A 27,500-nucleotide genomic window follows, 5' to 3' on the forward strand; every position below is an offset into this window, starting at 1 on the left:
CGATTTGAGTTTCTGTATTGATTTACAGCACTGATATTTAAAAATCTTCTGGCCTTCTTCTTTTTGAAATCTTTTTGGATCCTAATCCTTCATCTAAATCATCTTTTTTCACACGTGCCTACAGAGTTGTAGATTTTTTTGAGCATCACCTCTAAACAAAAAAGTTTGCAGACTTAATACAGACTTAGATTTAGAATTAGATTCAAATATTAAGCCCCGCCCAATTGGACAGTTCTCAAATATGTCTTATTAGTAACATCTGTGTTTTATCATGTTTATTTTTATCTACATATCTTTCTTTTATTCACATGTTCCTGGACATCCACAAAGTTTTATTTTAATAAAAAAAAAAAAACACAAAATATTTTACCTCAGGATTTTAAGTACTTTCAAAGAAATAAGGCTATTATATCACCCAGTTAAATTTCATTGGAAATGAAGGGAAGTTAAAAAGTTTTTTTGAGCATCTTTCCAACAACTTGAGCACATTTTTCCCCAGAGAGAGGTTACGCCATTGTATTTCTTCTTTTTGCTATGAACCTTTTTTTTCCAACTGGCTCAGACTCATTTATATTAACTAACTGCGTAACAACTCGACAGCATAAATGCGGTAACTAACAACTAGAATGAAAGCCCCGGTCTCTTGAGTTAAAGGAAAATGTTCTTGATGATGATAAAGTACCTATCACCTTAAGGCCGTGTCTCGGACACCTTCGGGCTTACAGTTTACAAGCTCGTACAACTGTATGACTCCGTCTTTCCGAGAAGAAGACGGTGCTGCTCTGAACTGAACACACACCAGGCAGACTGAAGCTAGCTCTCAGATGTATAAACAATAGCATATTGTGTATAAAAGGGCAAAACGGTGCCTGAGGAAATTCTTTTTTTGAAAGGAATACGGGTGGCATTAAAAGAACCAGATGAGTGCAAATCAATCTAAAGAGGGTTTAGAAAGCAAAAACACCACAAGTTTGTACATGAAACAGTGTGTTTAGCCCTGGAGTATTTCAACAGAGATCATAAAATGTAATCCTACTATATTCCCAGTTGGATGAGACATCAGCGTCATGCTTATTTTGGGGTTGAGTCCTTCACAAATGAATGGCGGTCCGTATAACCATCTGTGCATCCTGATTAGTGTCATATTTACTTATGAATTAAGTTCATTTAAAACAGATTAACTGTAGATCTGTCTACTTGACCAGGACAGGTTTGTTGTCTTCAGTTATGACAGGAAATGGTAATTTGTCATGCTATTTAGACCTCAAACACCGTCGAAAAACGTATTGAAAATGTATAGTATGTTAGCAATGAGAGGAGAAAATGGCACAACGACATAGAGCTAAATTAGAACCACGTGTGGGAAAGAGAAAGGGTAAACGTGTGTGTCTCTGAGGAAGAGAAAACCAAGCATCTTCTACAAATCTGCCACTGAGCTAGCTCATGAACGATCCTATTAACTCCAATGGAGACTGGGAATTTATGATCTAGTTCATGTAAACTAGTGGAGGTCAAAATAAACCTCAGCTGTCCGAGGTTAGTTCCCATTCATCAATCAAAAATACATACGACTTTGTCTACAGATCTAATGCTGATGCCAAGGAACTGAATTCAGATGAGTTCGGTTTTGGCTCCATGGTGATTTACTTGGTATTCTAACTTAAAAGACAGTAAACACTACACAGAGCATCATCAAGCACTCTGTGGACATCCTGTATACACAACATACAAGTAAACCTCAAAATATTGACTCAAATCACAGATGAAAGGCACGAACCTGACACTAAGAAAGGTTGATTTTAAAGTAATAATTCTCTGAGATACACACAAGACCACAGAGATGACAGACGGAAGTAATTTAAGAAGTGGAGTAAGGACTCCGTCGATATAAGTAGGTGCCAGTCCATTAAAATGTTTTAAAACAAACAACTAAACCTCAAGTGAGATCCTGATTGGGACTGGTAGCTAGTGATCAGAAGCACAATCTTGGTTAATGTGGTTTAAGCCCTGTGTATGCACTGTAATTGAGACAAAGATGAATGGATTTCAGCTGTGTATACAGTTACAATAATTAATGCAGGATGAGAGGAAGGCAGGCATGATTTTCTCTAGTCTGAACAAAACTTTCTTTGACATCACAGGGTTTTTGCTTACTAAATGTGAAGCCTAAGAAAAAACACTAAAGTCTTTGGCATGGCATTTTATGTTTGGTGATTAATGGCCTGGGATTTTCAAAAGACTGTTTTACTTACATGCTTCTTAACATTTCCAAGCTTTGAGACTCCAGCAATGATAGAGAAAACAATGCAAACCCATTGTTATAAAAATTAAGAGAGGACTTGCTGAATCTGCTCTCAGGCAAGGGTTGGGAACTTGTGCTCTCTGGGACCTTGTGAAATTGTGAATCAATAAATCCCTGAGATGTCCATTAGAGTTGAATGCAAAGTCCTAAGCCTTAAACACATGTCAAGTTCAGGATCTCAAGTCATAAAGTCTGAGTTGAATCCAGAGTTCCCAAACCTAAAGTCCAAGTTAGAGGCAAGTTCAGCTTCCTACTATGAGGTTGAGATTCCGATTTCGAAAGTTCATTCATTCATTCATTTTCTACCACGGGGAGCCTGTGCCTATCTCAGGCGTCATCGGCCATCGAGGCAGGATACACCCTGGTCGGAGTGCCAACCCATCACAGGGCACACACACACTCTCATTCACTCACACACTACGGACAATTTTCCAGAGATGCCAATCAAACTACCATGCATGTCTTTGGACCGGGGAGGAAACCGGAGTACCCGGAGGAAACCCCCGAGGCACGGGGAGAACATGCAAACTCCACACACATAAGGCGGAGGCGGGAATCAAACCCCCAACCCTGGAGGTGTGAGGCGAACGTGCTACCCACTAAGCCACCGTGACACCCCAAACTATATTTAAAGTTTGTGTTTGGTATTGAGTTACAAGCCTTAAAGTAACAGTCGAGTGCAGGGTTCAAATCTTTGGGAATCTTAAAATATAGAACAAATTGGGTCCCAGTGTGTCAAGTTTTAAAGTCCAATATAAGTCCAAGAGCTCCAATCATTAAACTCTAAGAAGCCATTGAATCCACATCATGCCCAGAATCTCAGCAACTAAAGTCAGAGATAAATCCAACATTTTCAATCATTAAAGCCCAAATCACAGAATCCAATTCCATTCCCAGAGTCCCAAAATTGAGAACCAGAAAAAGTACCACATTTGAGAGTCCAAGTCTATTTCACTACGCAATAAATTCCAAGATAAATCTAGCTGTTTCAAGTCCAGGAACAGAAATCAATAACTCAAAAACCAGTTCCCAAGCCTTAGAGGAGTCTAAAGCTCCAAGCCATATTAAAATCTAGTCACCAGTTACTAAGTGTGAATGAAGAAACCTTGCTAATATGAAACCTCCTGCTTCCCACAGTGGAATTCCAACTTCTTGTTCTCAACTCATGTTTCAAGTAATCTATTTGGATCTGTATGTATTTAGATTGTATTTAGTTACAGTCCCACTGTTGCACTTCTGTTGAATTCCAACTGCCAATGACATGCCTTAAAGGTACTGGAAAAAATGCGAAGTGTCTGAATTCCCATGAAGCACATGCATGTGATCTCAGTAATGTGTGTTGTCTTATCACAACTTGCTGATACAAGGATGACTTCAAGTGACTCAGGACGGCAGATGGTGAACAGGAAACGGAATCACTGGTGAGTCACTTCAGCTTGTATCTACACCATAAACACTTTCTGGGATAAGGATAAGGCCTGATAAGATGATGATGATGATGATGATGATGAAAATCACACTCCTTTCTTTCCAGAGCCAAACTATGAGCTGTACATTAGCACAAAAATATTCCTAATGTAACAGGAAACATGTCAACACCGAGGTCTGCTTTAATCCCAAAACCCCAAATCCTTATTAATTTTTTCTTAGTCTTAGAAAGAAGGAGAGAGTCATGGGATCTGGAGCCCTGCTGTCGTTTCACCCCTGCCTGGTATAATTTGTAAATGAAATCCAAAAGACTAATGGTCTCCTTTTATTCTTTTGGAAACGTCGACCTATTTGTCCATTTGGGGAGTATCATGTTTCTTTTGTACTCTTTCTCTTTTTACTCATACACATGCAACACATCTTATCATAGTAAACACACAATGAACATCATAAAACAATGAAAGCCCCCACATGGCTCTGCTGCTTTTTTATTTACTGCCCATATCCCATGATCCATCACTGCCAAGACGACACACTTCTAATGCCTTCAATATGGTACAGAGAGTAAATTCTTCCAGCGAAGACCTCCAGCGGCTTTTACTCCACGCATTCTAATCAGGACATATTTCTTCATATAAAGATGTATGGAGCCTTCATAACCTAGCTGGAACTGTTTGTACAAAGGTCCAACCCCATCTCACTCTTTCTCTCTCTCTCTCTCTCTCTCTCTCTCTCTCTCTCTCTCTCTCTCTCTCTCTCTCTCTCTCTCTCTCTCTCTCTCTCTCTCATCTCAGAATGCTGTTTAACATCCATACAGTGTTGGATTAATTCCATAGGAATGCCAGCAGAATCTATCAGAGCGTATATATAGAGTTTTATCCTCATATATCCTGTGTTCAAGCCAAGCTTCCTCTTAACATGTAGAGTCATGATGGAGTGAAAAGGAGTAAAAATGAGTGACAAGACAGTATTCAATAACTAATGTACATTTCCTGAAGAAAATGTGAATGGTGCTTGCACGTGGCAAACCTCGGCACTCGGTCGCTAGGGTGAAATTTTAGGAATTTCCCATTCAAGTCTATGGGACTTTTTTGGCCGCTTTTTCGTCCGGTGTGCAAACGATCCAATCGTTGGTTAGATCGCTTATAAAAGTCATAGCACACCTCTCCTCAATGAGCCGGTCGATTTGACACCTCATTCATGTGTCTAGGACAAAAGCTGCGGAACAAGTTACGCACCAAAGTTTTGTCCGGAAGAAGAATATCTCAACATGCAAGATAACAAGATTGAATGCGATTCGATTTATTTGTACAGCGCTTTTAACTATTCACATAATCTCAAAGCAGCTTTACATTAGTATAGAAACAGAATCAAAATTTGATGTTTAAAGAAGGGCTCAGAAGGGAACCCATTCTGATTTGGTTGATAATGTGACAGTATGTAATTTAAATGTAAATAATGTTCCTTTCTACAACAGTTTGTAGATGAGTGGAATTAAGCACACAAGACCTCCCGAGGAACTAACAGGTTCACCACAGATCCGACACTAATTCGTTCCTGCCAAAGTCTTCAAATGATCGCTGATGAAGTCCTGACCATGAGCTGACTGATGCAGCAGTAGTTTAAAGATGGTGTGAGAGTCTTTAGGTGGCCACATCCACAGCTATCTCATGAGTCATGGGCTGTCCATGCTGAACTATTCCCGGCAGAGTGTACACCAGGTGACGAGGCTCTAACCGGCTGTATGCCGTCAGGACAGATGAAGTAGGTCTGGAGTGATAACAGTCTACGTCAAATGTTTAGCAGCAATGTCTGAGACAGTGGAGACAGATGACCATCCCTGCCCTAATTAATCTACAATAATTAGTGTCAAAAAGCATTGTACAGCTCAACAGACAGTCTGCAGTAGAAAACATGTAGAGATAAAACCATTAGCTAACTGGGTGAGCTTGACTAGCTTAAAGCATGTTAAGATGTCATTTTAATCTTCGGTACTGAGAGGCTGTTGGGCTAAATATATCTGAGTGCTGCTACAGATGGTGTGTAAGTGGCTAAGGGGCATCATTGCTTGACAGCTAACTATGTACATAGAATTCACATCAAGTAAGCTAATGATAACCTTAGGAGCACCTGGATATGCTGGAGGTTGTGATAACAGAGGTGAAGAATCATCTTCTCATCACTAATAACACCACCGTGTGTGTGTGTGTGTGTGTGTGTGATTTCAAGCCTGTTTTCTCTCATTAGCAGCGTCTGTTGTTCGTGGTAGCTATAAAATCCAACGCTTGCATTGTTTATATGCTCCTCTTCAACCATGTGCTTCTCATTTCCCTGTTCCTAATCATCTGCTCATTATCCAGTGAGGTTACAAAGTTCTGCCTTCTTTTTGACCCCTCATCGTAAATCACAGGGTGGTGCGGTTCCTGTCCGGACAGTAGCTATTAAGTAAGCTAGTAGTAGAAAGAAAAAGTGTCTATGGTTGGTGGAAGAAAAGTTTGAAGATGGAGCTGCAAGTGAGGTCAGAAACCATATGTCATGTTTGGATGGACAGTCAACTTAAAGCAGAACAAATACATCATTCATTTTCATGGGAATCGGAAAGACTCACGTCGTGATTGTGACTCTGAAAACTTTTCAAAATTAAGTGAAGAGTCTGATAGGCTTTAGAGGTTATCAACAACACATGGTTTGAAACAGAGCTCCAGTGATAAGACAGACTCGCTGCGGTGTTTATTAGCAGTTTGGTGAGCGCTGCAAACAAGGTTTACGGTGAACACTGGCCTTTAAGAGAAGGACAGACAATAAATCACAGCACCGAGTGTAACATTAGGACCATATTTCTTTTTAAAGATGAAAAAGATTGAGTAAGCCTGAGAGTGTGTGATGCAACTAAGAACTTGGCTGTGTGCTTCAACAACGAAACTTTCTGAACTTTCAAAAAAAAAAAGGTTTAGATTTAGATGTGTATACTTTAGCACTTATGGAGTTTAAGAGAAAAGCACTTAAATAGGTACACGTGTTCCATATGGCTGGCGCATTCTCAACACGTGTACAGTAAATCACGCTCCAGAAAGACGGACTGCTCTTAGTGTTTTACGATAAGAAGGAAAGCGACAGGAGAGATGAGAAGGCAAAGTAACAGCTGGGTTTCCCTTCCAGACCTAATTATTTCCCTTTCCATGACGTCCGAGTTTACAGAAACAAGCTTACGAGTGGATGGTCCTGCTTACGCAACGCTTTGAGATATGATATGACCATAAGAAGTCATTAAAAGCACCAAACCGCTGTGCTGCTTTCCTCATTCTGTAATGGCAATAAATCTGTAATAAATGGAGCAGAGACCGAATCCTGGAGGGTGCTCAGAAATGGGTGTTGTGACACTTTTGGATTTCAAAATTTCTGGAACACTCTGAAACTTTTTTATTGTATATTTTTGTTCGTTTTTGTTTTTGTGCGACAGATATTTGTGCCCCGTATGACAGAAGAAATGTGATAAAGTGCCCTATAGGGAGCACCATTAAGTGCGCTTTATTATAGGTGTGATAAAGTGCCCTCTAGGGAGCACCATATAACAGAAAAAATGCCTCAAGGTGTGTGTCCTTTATGATAGATAAAACATGAAGGAATGCCCTATAGGGTGCCCTTGCATATAATATATATATATATATATATATATATATATATATATATATATATATATATATATATATATATATATATATATAAGTAGCGTTTAAAGTGCCCTTCCATCACAAAAACTGAGACACTGGCCATGTTCACACTGCAGGTAAAAGTGGCCCAAATCTGATTTTTTGGGGTGAAGTGACCAGGTCAGACTTCTTCAGGAGTAGTGTGAACACTCAAATCTTGACCAGATCTGATTTTTTCAAATCAGATCTGGGCCACTTCCATATGTGGTCCTGAATCAGACCCAAATCTGATTTTTCAAATGTGGCTGCAGTGTGAACAGCCGATGCGGATTTGATGCGACTTTTACGTCAATCTACATCGACATTCGTCATAATTATGCGCCGGCGAATCCTTTTTTTTTTTTTTTTTGCGCTGGTGAAAACTTGACAGAAACGTGACTGGTAACGTGTGTGTGTTAAGAGTGTAATATAAAGTGGTTATGTGAACCAGCTCATAATGTTTGCATTGAATACATCACATTATAGCATTACATGATATGTTTGCTTGCACCAGATGATACAATACTTCCTCCGTAACCTCGCCAGCTTTTTAGCGCGACGGCGTGCCGCGTGTGACGTCATTGTTATCGTCCGTTTGCGCATGCGGGTCAGTTCGAAACAGCAAACTGTTCACACTGGTATCTGATATAGGCCACATTTTAAAAGGTCATGTTAACAGCCAAACAAAAACAAATCAGATCTGAGCAAAATATCCGAATTGAGCATTAAGACTTGCGGTGTGAACGTGGCCACTGTGCCCTCATTTGCAAATGAGATGAAATGCCCTATAGGCACTATGATAAAACAAACAGTTAATAATAGTTAATATTTAATAATTAACAAGTTAATGCCCCACAGGTGCTTCTGTTTTTTAATTGAAACCTTTTTTTTTCCTTCTTCTTTTTTTACCCCTTCCCCTCAAGTAGTCTGTATCTGCCCCTTCTGATGGTCCAGTGAGTCTGAAGTGAGGATGTGAGAGATGAAGTGGGGGGTTGAAAGAAAGACAGAAATAAAGATGTAGGTAATATTTTACATGTCTTCTGTCTTACCATCTTCTGTGGGACAGCAGTTTGAGTCATGGCCAGCTCAAAGCTGTGAGCTCCTTTAAGCTGTGCTTTTTCCCAGAGTCTCCTGAGCTGCTGCACACACACATCCTCAGAGCTCAGAGCTTCATTAGTCTTGCTCTGTATACACACACACACACACACACACACACACACACACACACACACACACACACACACACACACACTTCGTTGGCGATAAGTATGTCTCGTGTAAACTAAAGAAACTTGCAAACTCATGTAACACGTAAAGATTAAAACTTACATATTACAGGAAAATAATTAACAATGAAGTATAATGTGATGAAGCAGAGTTAGTCACCACCATTGTCCAAATAACGTCACATCCCAAAGTGTTTACAACAGCAATTTGCCAACGATTACAACTCTTCATTTATTAAAGTGACACATCAAACTTTCTATCTGTTTACAGTTACATAATTAGAAACAGTCGTTCTGTCACGCTCCTTTTTTCTCTTTTGTCTGTCATGTGACTGAGAAAAATCTTCTGAATGGAAAGCATCTATTTTCAGCATTATGTTGTGTAAATCTGTAGGATTCCCGTACAATGTGCCCTCTAGGGTGCCTGTACATGTACCAACATATGATCATGTAGCCTCTAAGTTGCCCATCCAGTTGTAAAAACTACCATTCATGTCTTTGGACTGGGGGAGGAAACCGGAGTACCCGGAGGAAACCCCCGAGGCACGGGGAGAACATGCAAACTCCACACACACAAGGCGGAGGCGGGAATCGAACCCCCAACCCTGGAGGTGTCCCCTGGAGTCAGGTATCTGGAGGGCATTAACTTCTCATTATCAAGGGAGCACGGTGGCTTAGTGGTAAGCATATTTGCCTCACACCTCCAGGGTTGGGGGTTCGATTCCTGTCTCCCCCTTGTGTGTGTGGAGTTTGCATGTTCTCCCCATGCCTCGGGGGTTTCCTCCGGGTACTCCGGTTTCCTCCCCGGGAATCGAACCCCCAACCCTGGAGGTGTGAGGCAAACATGCTTACCACTAAGCCACCGTGCTCCCCTGATAATGAGAAGTTAATGCCCTCCAGATACCTGGCTCCAGATACCAGATAACTGAACTGTGCTCTTTCATACATGACTGAGATGAAGTACACTCGAGGGTGTAACTACATCAAAACATGATCACTTTGCCTCTAAAATGCCCTACCAATGTGGAAAACAATGTGCCTTATAGGCTCCCCATGCAAGAAGATGTGATAAAGTACTCTAAAGATGCTCCATCATAAAACAAGAACATCTTGTAATAGTGAATTGTTAATAACAGATTAATGTCATCCAGGTGCTTGAGTTCAAGATTGCTAACACACTCATGAGGGAAGTGATTAGCGCCTCCTCCAGAGGCCTTCATGATAGTTTTAATGCAATTATTTTCATGGAACATTAAAAGAAGTATCATGAAGTCTTTATAGATGCAGATATCAGTAATACACACTGACCTGCAGAATGAGGAGCATGATGTGGATCCAGAGATGGGGTTGACCGCTGCACAGTGACAAGCTGGATTTCCCGTACAGGCAGTAATGTCCTTTCATTGGACACGAGAACGACAGCTTAGCAACACAGCCTTGCTGGGTATCTGTAACACACACACGCACACACACACACACACACACACACACACACACACACACACACACACACACACACACACACACACACACACACACACACACACACCTTACATCATTTTTCCCTGTTGCTGATGTCATATCCCTGAAGCAGAGGAGTGACCTGGCGATTTAGCACTTTAGATAGTGCTGAGATCACTTTCATCACTGTAAACCTCTCCGGGGATCACATGACCTCGATATTAACCAATCGTACTTGCTGGCGTGCCTGTACAAACTCTAAATGTTTGAGCTGAACAGAAGTATCACTATCAGTGTATGGCGTGTGTACAATGTGTGTGTGTGTGTGTGTGTGTGTGTGTGTGTGTGTAGTGTGAGTAGTGTGTGTGTAGTGTGTTGTTGTTTTTGGTTTTTATTAACAGAAAGGGGTCACATACTTATAAATAAGTGAATTACACCTTCCTTCTGATGTTTACTGCAGGTTTCTAACATGATGCCTGGACACAAGCTGTGAAAATGTCCGTTTTATAGGGAGTTCAAAGGAAAGTAGTCCTGCCGTTTGGGGTAAAAGAGGTTCATATGAATGGAGGACATACAGTATTTAGAGTTACTGTAAACGTCCGTCTCTAACCTGGAACTCATGTAAATATTTAACTGAAGCCACTAATGCACTCTAATAGTGTTCAAATGGGCCTTGTTTCTGGATAACAATGCATGCATTTGTGTAAACTCCTCTGTCTGGAAAATGTTTTATCAGAGCTTTATATCTCTGACTGTCACAAAGAAATGGCACTGCAGACTCCTTCCATCATCCAGATAGAAATGATTACATGTCTGTTTGGAATCCTTTACCCTGAGAATCCGCCATACATCCCTGTGATCCAACTGTTGCCTTAGAAATCGTATTAGAACGAGCGAGTACGAGTCCGAGCTGCTGCTCTAGAAAACTAATCGACACTTTCTGACCAATCACGTCCAAACACTCCATCATCTGTAAGCCATCGAAAACACAAACTTACTAGAAATAATTGGACGCACAACAATACACTTAGTCACCTTATCAATAAATGTAGTATAGTCATTTAATATAAATGACATGAATGTGACAAAAAATGTGTAGTGCAAAAAAAAAAGGCCCACTGAATAAAAACAGGAGATAATTTAACACTCACGGATTTGATGGGATATTACTGAGTATGCAAAAGAGGAGAAAATAACAAAATTTTTGCACACAGCGCACACATCCTTTATTTCACGTAGTGACTTCAAACTGTCCATGGGTTTCTGTGAATTACCTCAACATATTTCTGCTGAACATATTTCTCTGTTGCAGTTTCAACAAATTCTGACGACTATGAACAATCCTGTGTGTCCTGCTGTCTCACACACACACACACACACACACACACACACACACACACACACACACACACACACACACACACACACACACACACACACACATGGTGTTGCATGGATAACTCTGCATGACACATTATTCTTGAACAGGAAGTCTGCTCTGTCTCTGTTTGAACAATCTCAAATGCACCACAGACTCTGCTTTAGTACCTTGGTAAGATGATAACATTTCTTCTTAGGAGAAACTCTGAGTTGTTTAAGTTGTGTATCGAGCCAGAGATGTGATGCACATGGACACTTTAAGGACAAAAATTAAAACCATACTCATTTATGAATATTTATGTATATTTCATTTATAGTTTCATATTTTATATAGTTTTTTATATAGTTTATACTTTTTTATTTATTTATCTAACTCATTTCGGTTATATTTTTATCAGTAATTGAATACCGGACAGCATTGTTGTACTCTGTATGTATGTGTATGTTCATTCATTCATTCATTCATTCATTCATTCATTTTCTACCGCTTATCCGAACTTCTCGGGTCACAGTGAGCCCGTGCCTATCTCAGGCGTCATCGGGCATCGATGCGGGATACACCCTGGACTATACTATACTAATTGAATACAGGACAGCATGTTGTACTCTGTATGTATGTGTATGGGACAAATGAAAATTTATTTGATTTGATTTGATGTCCAACATGCTGATGTGAGAAGCTGGGACAAACAGGGACAAAACTCAATCCTGACAATTCACCGCCCATCTCTGACTAGGACATAGACCACTTACAACCAGCAATCTGGCTTCACGCATCTCAGAAGAAGCATGTGTTAGCTTTTATCCTCTCTGGGTGGTAGATGTTGTTTGATAGCTCGCTAGTGGAAAATTGGCAATTGAACAAATTTGTGGGAAATGGTGGTGAAAAACATGATGATTAAATTAACCTTGATATTTGTAATCAAATAAACTCGAATAATGCAGCTGGAATTATCTGTCTCCTAATACACACGCATCCTAACTCTAATCTCAATCAATTTAATTTATGTTATATTATACACAGCACTTTAAACCATGGACACAAATGGTCACAAAGCAGCTTTGTAGATATCTGGATAGAAAATCTTCAGTGAGCAAGCTGAAACTGACATAGGCAAGGAAAAAACTCCCTGAGACAACGTAAGGAAGAAGAGAGGAACCCCGAGGGGAACCGGATTTAAAAAGGAAACCCATCCTAGACCTAATCTGGGATTATGACACATTTCTGCTCTATAACTGTAATATCGATTGAGGATGTTATAAGGCACTTGAGAAGGAGCACCATTAGAGTTTTAACATTAAGTCTATTGTATCAAACTGAACTTAACAGTGGAGACTTCCAAGGAATGTCTTTGTGGTACTGTACCATCCACAGTGATCTTGAAGTGATCCGTGCAATGAAGATTCTGGACCTCCACTGAGATGAGGCTGACTCTATGAAAATCCTGAGACATCTACAGATCTACCAGCTCCAGTTGGACTCCGATACCAAGAGGAGATCTGAACTCCATGTGATCTTTACACCAATTCAACACTTGTTTGACTGTATATTTGTAATCTCACCCCCAGTTCCACCCAGATGAGGATGGGTTCCCCTTTGAGTCCGGTTCCTCTCAAGGTTTCTTCCTTACCAATTTAAGTTTTTCCCTGCCACTGCTGCCTGAGTCACCTCAGACTTGCTCATTGGGGATAAATAAATACATACATACATACATACATACTGTACATACATACTGTACATACATACATACATACATACATACATACATACATACTGTACATACATACATACATACATACATACATACATACATACATACATACTGTACATACATACATACATACATACATACATACATACATACATACTGTACATACATACATACATACATACATACATACATACATACATACATACTGTACATACATACATACTGTACATACATACATACATACATACATACATACTGTACATACATACATACATACATACATACATACATACATACTGTACATACATACATACATACATACTGTACATACATACATACTGTACATACATACATACATACATACATACATACATACTGTACATACATACATACATACATACATACATACATACATACATACATACATACTGTACATACATACATACATACATACATACATACAAACTGTACATACATACATACATACATACATACATACATACATACATACATACTGTACATACATACAAACTGTACATACATACATACATACATACTGCACATACGTACATACATACATACTGTACATACATACATACTGTACATACATACATACTGTACATACATACATACATACTGTACATACGTACATACATACATACTGTACATACATACATAATGTACATACATACTGTACAAAAATACATACATACATACACACATACATATATACTGTACATACATACATACTGTACATACATACTGTACATACATACATACATACATACTGTACATACATACATACATACAAACACACATACATACATACATACACACATACATACATACACACATACATACATATATACACACATACATACTGTACATACATAGATACATACATACATACATACATACTGTACATACATACATACATACATACATAATGTACATACATAATGTACATACATACTGTACATACATACATACATACATACACACACACACTGTGAACTAAATATATCTTAATTCTTTACTATATTAACTCTATTTCTCCTTATGTTTAACTTCTGTTCTATGTTTATGTTCTGTAAAGCTGCTTTGAGACGAAGCCCATTGTAAAAAGTGCTATACAAATAAACTTGAATTGAATTGAATTGAATCTTTAGGCTCTCCTCGGCAGCTGATTTATACGGGGTAGTATTTATACCTTGGGGCAATTCATCTTAACCAGTCCATACCCTGGCATGTTTTTGCCTTGACCCTGAACCTTTCACTGCTTTTATTCAATCAAGCAGGTATTGTTCAACCCCACGGCATCTGAGTGTAATATTATTATCAGTTTCCACATGTTCTAGTGAATATGACTCAACCCTGTACCTCCTGCTGTCAAACCCACACCACACACACACACACACACACACACACACACACACACACACACACACACACACACACACACACACACACACACACACACACACTGATGTATTACCTTACTATAGCTCTGTGGGGGAGATGTGAAATTATGAGTGTGTAGAAACATAAAATCTGCAGACTAACAGGCCACAAAAATGCAGGAGTCTCATGATCTGTGATGAAAAGTATAGTCTACATTCTGAACTGTTATTTTAACAACTTCTTATATGTCAAGTGTCTAAAGTGTTGGTGCTTGCGAATGAGAAACTGGTAAAGCAGGAGACAGGAAATGACGGAATTTTACCGTACATATTTACAGCGGGTCTATTCGGACGGGATCAGTATTACCTGAGGTAATTTTTCCGGACCTTTTTACAGAAGGTAAAAGTTGCCGTAATCTTTACTGACATTGTCTGTAATGATTACCGAGATGTCACATTCGGAAGGGACTAAAATCACAGAGAAGCTCTGGTAATAATTACTTTATACCCACGTCCCCACGTAAAACTAATCCCGTCCGAATAGTGCTTAAGACCCACTCGCTAATCAAGTCTCCTCAGCCAAAAACTTGTTGCTTAATCCTCACAAAGTGGCACCAAATTTCCAGTACTCTACTCTTAACCAATTCTGTCAACCTAAATTCTTATTAATTCAACCTAAAGTGCCAACCCATCACAGGGCACACACACTCACACACTCACACACTACTTACAACTTTCCAGAGATGCCAATCAAACTACCATGCATGTCTTTGGACGGGGGAGGAAACCGGAGTACCCTGAGGAAACCCCCGAGGCACGGGGAGAACATGCAAACTCCACACACACAAGGTGGAGGTGGGAATCGAACCCCCAACCCTGGAGGTGTGAGGCGAACGTGCTAACCACTAAGCCACCGTGCCCCCCAAATTAATATTCAATCCTGCATGTCCTTCCACTGTTCAAACAATACCATCCAAAACCCAATCGCTAATCAATCCTCCTCAGCCAAAAACTCAATCTTTACTCTACTCTTCATCAGTACTCTCAGCCCAAATCCTATTCATTACTCAATCCTCTCAACCTAAATCACAATTGTTCACTTGATCCTCCCGATTATAGCCCACACCTTAGTCAATCCTTTCAGTTTAAATCCCACTCAATGCTCTCGGGCTACTACACTTGATCTACACTGTGCAAAACTCACTCACTAATCAATTCCCTGTAACAAAAAACTCACTCATCATTCAATTCTCTCAGCCACAACACTCCTATCTAGAATATGCCCAATGAATAAGCAGCAGCATCACAAGTGCCCTAGTTATTCAATCCTTAATTTATAATACACTTGTTATTCGGTCTCCTCCCTTGACGGTTCACTTGACGTTTAATCCTCTCGGTTTATAAGCCTGTTTATTAGTCAAGCTTCTTAGTTACAGTCTACTCACATCATTCAATTTATATTTCAGTCCATTTATTATTATCTTACCCTTAAGTCTATTAAGTACTCAATCCTCTTACACGGTTTACAGTTTACAGCCCGCTCTTTACTCAATCCTTTCTAACCTTGTTATCTAATCTTATATGGATATTTTATCTTATCTTAAAATCAATCTCATTGCTTAATCTTCTCAGGTAAAAGTTCACTCAAAATTCAATTCTTTTTTTGCCTAAAACTTTCCAACAGTCTAAAGCTCATATGCTCAATCTTTTCAGCCTTATGATCACACACAAACTCTAGCAGACTGATGAATTGCCTTAATGTAGCTGTGTGGGAGAGTGTTAGGTTACATCGATGTGGAGAACAGGAAACCTGACAGAGAACTGCACAGCAACTGAACACAAGTTTTGGCCTTCGAGTCGAAAGCCCCCCCAGTACCCAATTCTTTTAGGGCTAAATTGCTGTTTCTGAAAAGTAGGCATGAGAGACAGTTAATGCATTATGATAATATATACTAGTAGATAAGGCTCAGTCTATCCTGTCTGCTTACGCTATCAATTATCACGATTATTACTATATCATTACATCTACATGCTGTGATAGTCATCGAGAATCAAGGGGAAAGTGTAAAGGACAGTGGTGAGACCGGCCATGCTGTATGGTTTAGAGACAGAGTCACTGAAGAAGAGACAGGAGTCTGAGCTAGAGGTAGCTGAGCTGAAGATGTTGAGGTTCTCTTTGGGAGTGACAAGATTGGACAGGATTAGAAACGAGTACATCAGTGGGACAGCTCATGTTGGACGTTTGGGGGACAAAGTTACGGAGGCCAGATTAAGATGGTTTGGACCTGGTGTTGGACATGGAGCTAGAGGTCTTCACGGGTCCACTTAAATACGAAAACCCGAGGTCCGCCCCGAGACCCGAGCGGGTTCGGGTCTAAAAGTTTCACGTGTGCCTCGGACACGGGTCGTGTATAATATTAGCGGCGTCGGGTCTCGGGTACTTTAAAATGAATGTGTTTTTACCGAACGGACCCGAGAAGACGCAAACTACTGTATCTCGTGTGAGTGCATCGACTCGAGTCATTTTTCAACCTCTCCACTGTTTGCCAAGACCGCTTGCGACATCGTGTGACTGGCGGTGAGCTAATTTTCGCTGAAACAGACCTGTCAATCAATTTTGAATCCACGCTGTAGCGGTTACACTAAAGAATAGAATAGAACAGGTGCATAGAAGCCTTTATTATCACCACATATACATTACGGCACAGTGGAATTCTTTTCTTCACATACCCCAACTGAGGAGGCTGGGGTCAGAGTGCAGGGGCAGCTATGATACAGCGCCCCTGGAGCAGGGAGGGTTAAGGGCCTTGCTCAAGTGCCTAGCAGTGGCAGCTTGGCTGTGCTGGGCCTTGAACCCCGATCCTCCGATCAACAACCCAGAGCCTTAACCAGTTGAGTCACCACTGACCCTAAAGTAACATTCGGGTCCAGACGAGTAAAAAAAATATTGCCGGCGGGTCGGGTCGGACTCGGTTCTAATTTTTTCGGGTTTGTCTCGGGTCGGGTCTTTCTTAAAAAAATATATATATATATTATGCACGTCGGGTTCGGGTAAAAAGTGATTCGGGTCACTTCGGATCGGGTACATTTTTTTAGACCCGAGAAGACGTCTACATGGAGCTGCCAGGCAGGAGGCAAAGAGGAAGGCCAAAGAGGAGGTATATGGATGTAATTAATGAGGATATGAAGCTAGTGGGTGCAAGTGTTGAGGATGCAGAAGATAAGGATAGGTGGAGAGAGATGATTCGCTGTGGCGACCCCTGAAGGGAAAAGTCGAAAGAAGAAGAAGATTACATCTACATGCTAAATCACTGCAGTTTGATAAAATGCTAACATCTTACTAGCTTGGCCAAGCAGTGGTCTGAATGATGTAGCTGTGTACCTTCGATGATGCAACGTTCAGGGATCGGGATCTTCGTGACCATATCTGCGCAGAAGGCTCGGATCTTCTCCAAGTTGTCCCCCAGATGTTTCCGGAGCCGGTCTCTTTCCAGAGGGTCCGTGCTTTCTTTCTGAACTCCCTCCTTATTAGAAGTCCGGCTCTGTTGCTCTTCCTGAGCAGAGGAGTATGCTGGGCAAGATTCAGGAAAGAGACTGGGCTCAATCAGGTAGTCCTCTGTGTTTACTTTAGCTTCTGTGTCCTGAATGCAGTCAGGATTAGCAGAATGTGACTGTGCAGCATGTGAAGCCAGGCTCTTCAACCTGACAGAGAGGAAAGAGGTTAGTGGTCATAGAGATGACTAAGAAAACATCAATCTGGGCTTAGTTCTCTGGAACATAGCACTTGACCTACTGTAGCTTATTAAAACCTTCAGCAACATAGCTTACACGTCGTTCTGACGAAACACCAGTGTGAAATATTTTGGTTATAGCCTGTAAAGTTCCACAGAACAATATATTAAGATATTCTTTAAATAACCAACAAGGGCAAGGTAAGTTTTGACCTGACACAGTAACCTTTCAGTAAGCAGCTGATACACAGCGTGCATTAGCTTCAGCAGTCATTAACGCAGCATAAAGTTCAGTCTCAAATGCAAACCAAATGCTCTTCAACTGCACATTCCTCTACAACTATTTAGTTCCCCGACTCTGCAGGCAGAGCTAAATGTACCATCATTATCTTTTATTATACTGGAGTGATGTTGAGCTCTGGATTCTGACTGGTCAGAAGGTGTTGATTAAATTTCTAGAACAGCAACTCTGGCATTAGTGCACCTACAGTATAAGGAGGTATTTATTTAACACGTATGAAGAGTCTACAGTTTCTTCACTTCATAACATTCTGGAACAAGTTTCCTGAGATCTTCAGAACTGGACCATAATCCCACCCACCGACTGAACCTGATGTCTCGGCGCTCATCTCGTGGCACTTGGCCCAGAATATGACACCTTTGGAGCCCTGGTGTGTCAGTCTCAGGTACGTCCACCTGAGCCACCTCCTCCTCCAGCTTCTCCTCAAAAGCCTGGATCTTCACGTGAAGACTCTGGTCTTCAGCACGCTTTCTGGAATCGTCACGCTGCTTCGGATCTGCAACGTCCTTGTTTTCCCTTATACACAAAAGCATCGAACTTCTTCAGATTTTAGATGTTCTACAGCATTAGTTGTAAATATGAACAGATAAAAATCCTATTCTTACATTCAAAAAATAACTGTTAACAAGACAAAGTGCTGTTGTTCAAGAGAAATAAAATACTTCAGGTTTGCTGCTATAGCAAAACTTAATGGTGGAGCGGTAACAGTAACTCCATCGCACCACCCCGTCTTTGGTTATTGCAGTTTAAATGCATGACACAGGTTTTTATTCCTCAGCTAAGCGATCTAACCTCTAATGGTGAAGAGAGATTAACTGAGACGTTTCTTAGCATTTAGCGGTCAACGCAGTTAGAAAAACAAAAACCCAACAAGGACATGAGAGAGAGGTTTCAGCAGTCAAAATGATGGAGCACACCATAATCATGACTCCCATCTTTCCTCCATTGCCACTCTATTATTTTGTACTCCCTTTATCCTTCTGTCCATTTTTATCTAAAAAAAACCCTACATTTGACATTTATTTCTTAAAGACATTTTATCCCAGAAGCTTCTCTCAGCCTGCTTTATTTAGGGAATTTGATTCCAGAGTTAAATGTGAAGGAATCCATCATTTTTTTGTGCCAATAATAATGCGAAAGTTGGCCGACCGCTTAAGTGTTGTCGCTATTCTGGGATCTAAATAAAGAGGAAAACATCCAGGCAGAAAGCTTGGAAGCAGTTGATATGATAGTGTAACAAAACCACTGTGGTTACGACACTAATGGCTTGTTTCTACAATTGTATTATTGATTCCTTTAGATTCTGAGCACAGAGTGACAGCAAACAGAATTTAAAGTGAGAGAATAAAAGGAAGAGTGAGAGAAAGAGACTAGAGAACAGATGGAAAAATAAATTTAAAAAAATGATATGTAGTGTGTGTGTTGAGTGCATACGTGTATGGTGTTAAAGTATCAGACTGTAGCCTGCGTCCCAGCAGACGTGCGATGGCGCTGAAGCTGTTGCTCATGCGGTAGATGTCTTTGGCACCGTCACCAATGATGGAGGTGTAGCGTTCGGTCAGGCTGTGGATCTCCAGCAGCACTGTGTGATGGACGCTGTGCTCCATACAGGCCAACAGAGACACCAGGTACTGTAGAGCCTTGCGGGCCTGATCCTAAGAACACACACAGTATTCAGTGGTTAGCACTTAGTGGTTAGCACGTTTGCCTCACACCTCCAGGGTTGGGGGTTTGATTCCCGCCTCCACCTTGTGTGTGTGGAGTTTGCATGTTCTCCCCGTGCCTCGGGGGTTTCCTCCGGGTACTCCGGTTTCCTCCCCCGGTCCAAAGACATGCATGGTAGGTTGATTGGCATCTCTGGAAAATTGTCCGTAGTGTGTGAGTGAATGAGAGTGTGTGTGTGCCCTGTGATGGGTTGGCACTCCGTCCAGGGTGTATCCTGCCTCGATGCCCGATGACTCCTGAGATAGGCACAGGCTCCCCGTGACCCGAGAAGTTCGGATAAGCGGTAGAAAATGAATGAATGAATGAATATTTTATAGTTTAATCAGTGCAAGCTACTTCCACCTGCAATGCAGTACACTCACCAGCCTGCCATGACAATGCATGAGTACATCAGTTACTCATCTATCACGCTGCTTTTTTGACATCCGGCCAAAACAAGTGGAAATCATTTCCTTTTATGAAAAACTAGAATCAGCCTTGGCAGCTTCATCACTATATCATTGACAACAGATATGGATCAAAAGGGACGGAGAATAAAATAGAGAAGTCACCGAGACTATAATAAGCAGAGGTCAGCGTATAATCACGGTTTAAGGTGACTAAGTAAACATGTCAGAGTTTTCCAGGAATCTGGGGAATTGACTACACATGTAAACATCTGGGAGCGTTTAAACCGGACACCAGATCGGCTCCAGAGGCCTGCTGATTCAATAAAGCAGGATTCGAATCTCCACTTAGCTCCACTTACCGTGCCTGATAAAAGAATCGTTATCTAGCCAAAGAACACATTTGATTCACTTTCTGCAGAAAAGTTGATTCAGAGTCAAATCGCTTTCTTAACGCACTTGAACCAGATCCAAATAATCTCACTCAGATGCTCGCTGACTAAATAAGTGTGCGTGTGTGTGTGTGTGTGTGTGCATGTTCTGACCTGTCTAAAGTATCACAACAATGTGTTAAATACACCCATTTGTTAAGTTTTATTGACGTCTCTCTTTCTACAGAAACTCAGAGATGCTTCTGACTTTAGCATTAAGTTTTTTTTCTTAAATTTAGAGGGTCCACGATACAAGCACACTGAAATAAACTTTACATATATAAACAATCATTACAGCCACCATGTGAGCCTTGCAACTATTTATTAAACTTGAGCCCTCACCAGCGATGTGGTACTGTATCATAAATAATTACCGACGCAATTCGGGTGTAACGGGAAGGTGCTTAATGCTCATTAAGACGTCACAGTAAATAATTTCCCCTCTTGCTTGGCTGACGATCAAGCAGCTCTTCCTAATGGCTGCACCTGCTTCTCAGTGTGGCAGTATTTAATGGAAGTTTGGAGAAAATGTGTCAATGTTTGGGCAGCTAGTCAGGGCCATTACAGCTCAGAGTGAAAGCTACACCTCAGAGCCATTAGTGTGGCTAACGCCGGTGTGGAAAAGTCAGCGTGAGTCACTCACACTATTGATACTCCACATGGGAGCCATGGGCACTGCTGAAAACATGACTGCAGGAACACAAGATGCTCTCTGTCTGTGTGGGGACCATTTAAGTTAGTACACATGTATCTGAAATCAGCACAAGCTTCGTTTTCCAGATGGCTGTCCGACGTTAAACCTTTAACCACTGGAACGACAGCTCAAGGTGATTATTAAATAAGGTCAAACTCTGTCGCAATAGGAATAGCATCTGAGGTACTACATCCTAGACAACAGCCTAATGGTTAACTTTAATTTGAGGCTTAATGTTAAGGCTCTGAGCTTTGGCTGACTGGTTAAGGCTTTGCATTAATAAGTAAAGGTTAAGGCATTGAGTTGAGGCTTATAGGTTAAAGCTTTGATTTAAGGCTTAAAGGTTAAGGCATCGAGATGAGGCTTAGGGGTTAAGGCTTTAAGCTTTGGTTTATTGTTTAAGGCTTTGGGTTAAGACTTTTGGTGTTTAGAAGATGAGTGTTTAGAGAATTGCAATATTAAAATCTGAGTACTTCCAGGGAGCAAACAACCAGCCAATAACCAAGGCCCTTAAACCTTAATTACTTCTACTGTATTCAACCTCTTAGATTTAAGTTGATTTGGATAAAAAGGTTAGGTAAAGAACTTTGGTTAAAAGCAACAATTGGGGAAAGGTAATCCCAGATTAGACGTCTGTAGACGTCTGTAAGATGCATGGTTTATTGATGAAGTCAACATGTAACATTCATTTATTCATCTTCAGTCAGCACGGTCAGGGTCATGGTGGATCTGGAGCTTGTTTTCTGAGCACAACTCAGAAATTGAATACCAGTACATTACAAGGCATCATTCATGCACTTGGGGCAATTTACAATAATCAATCCACCTCCCGGGTACCAAAGAACCTGGTGAACATATTATACACTTACGTTTTAACCCATTAGCTAAAACCTTTATCTAAAAGCAAAACAGACAAGAGATAAGATGAGAGTCTTGCACAATAACCTAAAATTGAGAGCTTAGGACTCAAACTAACAATGTTTCAAGCAGCAGTTCCCAAATGCATAGACAGTGACCTGAGCTAAGAACTAAGCAGCAGGAACCCTGGAGCTGTTAGACAGCAAGGCTTCCTGCTGTACTGCCATCAATGTGTAGCATTCATTCATTCATCTTCTACCGCTTATCCGAACTTCTCGGGTCACGGGGAGCCTGTGTCTATCTCAGGCGTCATCGGGCATCGAGGCAGGATACACCCTGGACGGAGTGCCAACCCATCACAGGACTCACACACTCACACACTCACGACAATTTTTCCAGAGATGCCAATCAACCTACCATGCATGTCTTTGGACCGGGGGAGGAAACCGGAGTACCCAGAGGAAACCCCCGAGGCACGGGGAGAACATGCAGACTCCACACACACGAGACAGAGGCGGGAATCGAACCCCCAACCCTGGAGGTGTGAGGCGAACGTGCTAACCACTAAGCCACCGTGCCCCCAATGTGTAGCATAATAAATGTAAAACTACAGATCTGTGGGCACATAAATAACACTTTGTGGCTTTAATATTAAACATATTATTTCCATGAACATGCATACAGTAGCTTCCAGCTTCCCCTTGCTGAATTCACACACCTGCTCTTCTGAAAGTAAAACAATGTCCTTGCCAAACACTCCAACAACACGACTCTCTGCTCAGGCCTCAGTGTTTACAAGGCCATTTAGTGGTCAAGTATGACATGGCAAAAAAAAACAAAAAAAACAGATTCGTTGTTATTGTTACTACTAATAAAACAGTGGTTACAGCACAAACACGAACGAAGCACACAAACACAACAGTGAGCAAAGATCCATTTGTGGAGATATGAGGTTTGTGTAGCACGCTGATGGCACATAGCTATAAGCCGCATGCTACTCTAAATGTGGATCTTTTGAGTCATAAACGCGAACATCTTTATTTGTTATTTTCCAGAACATCGTTGTTTAGAGACGTTCGCTTTCTTTTAAACATGTTCAGCCAAACCAAGCTTAGAAAACCAAACAATGTGGTGGCAGATTGACAAACAGCTCCTGGAAAACGGGTACTGCTTCTCCCTGAAGTCCACTTCATGCCTCCCTGGACGCATTCTGGAAGCCTTAATTATATTATGATTACTTGAAGAAGGACATTGGTCAGAGCACGTGATGAATGTTCCCTCGGAGTGCAGTTCGCTGGGGCGCATGTGGTGTCCAAATGCCTGCTCTCTCCGACATACAGCGGCGTCACGTGAGGTTCCTTTATTAGTCCTGCAGGATTCCTAGTACTGCAGAAAAGCTCGGTGAGGTCATCGCATGCACGCTCCATGAGGAATGTCAGCAGAGTTATTTCCCCTCTCCATCTTCTGACAATGGATCACTGGAGATGCTAATCATCTAACATCTAACATCTCAGTAACACAAAATCACAGTGCACAGATTTATAATGCTTTTATAAACTGATGTTAATGTTAATTCTTAATGTTACAGAACAACTTGTTGGAATGCCATTTGTTTAACTTTTAATCAGGAAAATATCACGTGTTGTTATCTATCTATCTATCTATCTATCTATCTATCTATCTATCTATCTATCTATCTATCTATCTATCTATCTATCTATCTATCTATCTGTCTGTCTGTCTGTCTGTAGGTCGGTTTATCTATCTATCTATCTATCTATCTATCTATCTATCTATCTATCTATCTATCTATCTATCTATCTATCTATCTATCTATCTGTCTGTCTGTCTGTCTGTAGGTCCGTTTATCTATCTATCTATCTATCTATCTATCTATCTATCTATCTATCTATCTATCTATCTATCTATCTATCTATCTATCTATCTTTCTTTCTGTCTGTCTATCTATCTATCTATCTATCTATCTATCTATCTATCTATCTATCTATCTATCTGTCTGTCTGTCTGTAGGTCGGTTTATCTATCTATCTATCTATCTATCTATCTATCTATCTATCTATCTATCTATCTATCTATCTATCTATCTATCTATCTATCTATCTTTCTGTCTGTCTGTCTGTCTATCTATCTATCTATCTATCTATCTATCTATCTATCTATCTATCTATCTATCTATCTACCTATCTATCTATCTATCTATCTATCTATCTATCTATCTATCTATCTATCTATCTATCTATCTATCTATCTATCTTTCTGTCTGTCTGTCTGTCTATCTATCTATCTATCTATCTATCTATCTATCTATCTATCTATCTATCTATCTATCTATCTATCTATCTATCTATCTATCTATCTATCTACCTATCTTTCTGTCTGTCTGTCTGTCTATCTATCTATCTATCTATCTATCTATCTATCTATCTATCTATCTATCTATCTATCTATCTATCTATCTTTCTGTCTATCTATCTATCTTTCTGTCTGTCTATCTATCTGTCTGTCTGTTTGTCTATCTATCTATCTATCTATCTATCTATCTATCTATCTATCTATCTATCTATCTATCTATCTATCTTTCTGTCTGTCTGTCTATCTATCTATCTATCTATCTATCTATCTATCTATCTATCTATCTATCTATCTATCTATCTTTCTGTCTGTCTGTCTGTCTATCTATCTATCTATCTATCTATCTATCTATCTATCTATCTATCTATCTATCTATCTATCTATCTACCTATCTTTCTGTCTATCTATCTATCTATCTATCTATCTATCTATCTATCTATCTATCTATCTATCTATCTATCTATCTTTCTGTCTGTCTATCTATCTATCTATCTATCTATCTATCTATCTATCTATCTATCTATCTATCTATCTATCTATCTATCTATCTATCTATCTATCTCTCTGTCTCTCTGTCTGTCTATCTATCTATCTATCTATCTATCTATCTATCTATCTATCTATCTATCTATCTATCTATCTATCTATCTATCTATCTCTCTGTCTCTCTGTCTGTCTATCTATCTATCTATCTATCTATCTATCTATCTATCTATCTATCTATCTATCTGTCTGTCTGTCTGTCTGTCTGTCTTGCTGTCTATCTATCTATCTATCTATCTGTCTGTCTGTCTGTCTGTCTGTAGGTCGGTCGGTCTATCTATCTGTCTGTCTGTCTATCTATCTATCTATCTATCTATCTATCTATCTATCTATCTATCTATCTATCTATCTATCTATCTATCTATCTATCTATCTATCTATCTATCTATCTAAGCCATCTAGATACTGGCCACTTTCTCAGAAACCTGGACTTTCATGCAGTTACCTAATCAGCCAATCATGAGGCAGCCTTCGAATGTATAAAATAATGCAGATGCAGGTAAAAAGAAAAAAGCTTCAGTTAATGCTCACATCAAACATCAGGACAAAGAGTAAGTCTGATCTCTGCCATTGTAACCGTGCCCTGGCTGATGGTGCCAGATTGGCTGGTTTGAGTATTTCAGAAGCTGCTGATGTCATGCTAGGATTTCCACACACAACAGTCTGTGGTGTTTACAGAGAACAGTGTGAAAAACATCCTGTGTGGAGGATCCGCAGGCCGAAAGACCTGAGAATGAGCAGACCGGTCTGAGCTGACAGGAAGTCTACAGTAACTCACTGTTTAGAACTGTGAAGAGTAGAACAGCATCCGAGAACATCAAATTTTAAGATGGATGGATACAACAAAATATCAGACCACGTCAGGTTCCTCTCCTGAACAGGACGCCATGGATACAGGGGATTATATGAGTTTCTGTAGACGTCCTCTCGGCTCAGACCAAACTGGATTTAGAAAGTTTATGAAAGACTCGGTCATATATTCTAATGAGACATCACTTGAAATTAACTGTATATATATATGAGTCAATGTGTTTGTGAAGTGGGCGGAGCTTAAAGATATGTTATGGTTAATTTACTTTATCATAAGTGAAAAACTACTTTTGAAAGTTTTTTTATTTTGATATCGATATTACTTTTATTCATTTTTATTCAGTGCCAACCCATCACAGGGCACACACACACTCTCATTCACTCACACACTCACACACTACGGACAATTTTCCAGAGATGCCAATCAACCTACCATGCATGTCTTTGGACCGGGGGAGGAAACCGGAGTACCCGGAGGAAACCGCCGGGGCACGGGGAGAACATGCAAACTCCACACACACACAAGGCGGAGGCGGGAATCGAACCCCCAACCCTGGAGGTGTGAGGCGAATATGCTAACCACTAAGCCACCGTGCCCTCCCCCTTGTTGAAAAATTGATTGACATAAATAAAATGGTGATTTCAGGCAATTTTTCAGACACCCTACTTACAGTTTATCTGACGCTATCTTGGAGAGCATATAAGGGTTACGGGCCTTGCTGGACTCTTGGTGGACGTGGGATTAAAACTTGCAACCTACTGATTGGTAGTGCAACACCTTAACTACAAGGTTACCACATCTCTTGCTACAGTCCTTACCCCATCTCTTACCCCTACAGTCTCGGTGTGTATATTTGCCTGAACGTCCAGTCCATCTGTCTACAGCAGCCAGTCAGACTACAGCGATGCAGCTGAAACACATTTGTCTGCTCCTGTCACACTGCTACAGTGCTCTAATGTGATTTGATGGATGTTTTGTGGTACATCGCACTCACTTCTCACACTCATAATCCAACCATTAATCAGACTCAACCATCTGCATCGCTTCAG

The 27,500-nt window shown here is 40.4% G+C and overlaps 1 protein-coding gene across 4 annotated transcripts in view; it reads right to left on the minus strand.

Moving 5' to 3' along the window:
* Positions 1-27,500, minus strand: part of veph1 (ventricular zone expressed PH domain-containing 1) — an 85,852-nt gene that overhangs the window by 20,189 nt on the left and 38,163 nt on the right. For 3 of the 4 annotated variants that reach the window (XR_007144701.1, XM_027161732.2, XM_047822480.1), the window contains exons 7-11: positions 20,065-20,285; positions 18,931-19,146; positions 17,981-18,300; positions 9,954-10,093; positions 8,469-8,603 (exon numbers count right to left, since the gene is read on the minus strand). Coding sequence is in view for 3 of the 4 variants with exons in the window: in XM_027161732.2 (XP_027017533.2) it covers positions 8,469-8,603; positions 9,954-10,093; positions 17,981-18,300; positions 18,931-19,146; positions 20,065-20,285 (1,032 nt within the window). In the remaining variant the exon portion in view is untranslated. Of the gene's footprint in view, positions 1-8,468; positions 8,604-9,953; positions 10,094-17,980; positions 18,301-18,930; positions 19,147-20,064; positions 20,286-20,568; positions 20,848-27,500 lie in introns of those variants that run through there. The other variant, XM_047822481.1, reaches the window with a different exon arrangement.

The sequence above is a fragment of the Tachysurus fulvidraco genome, chromosome 13 (assembly GCF_022655615.1).
Source record: "Tachysurus fulvidraco isolate hzauxx_2018 chromosome 13, HZAU_PFXX_2.0, whole genome shotgun sequence".
Classification (NCBI taxonomy): domain Eukaryota; kingdom Metazoa; phylum Chordata; class Actinopteri; order Siluriformes; family Bagridae; genus Tachysurus; species Tachysurus fulvidraco.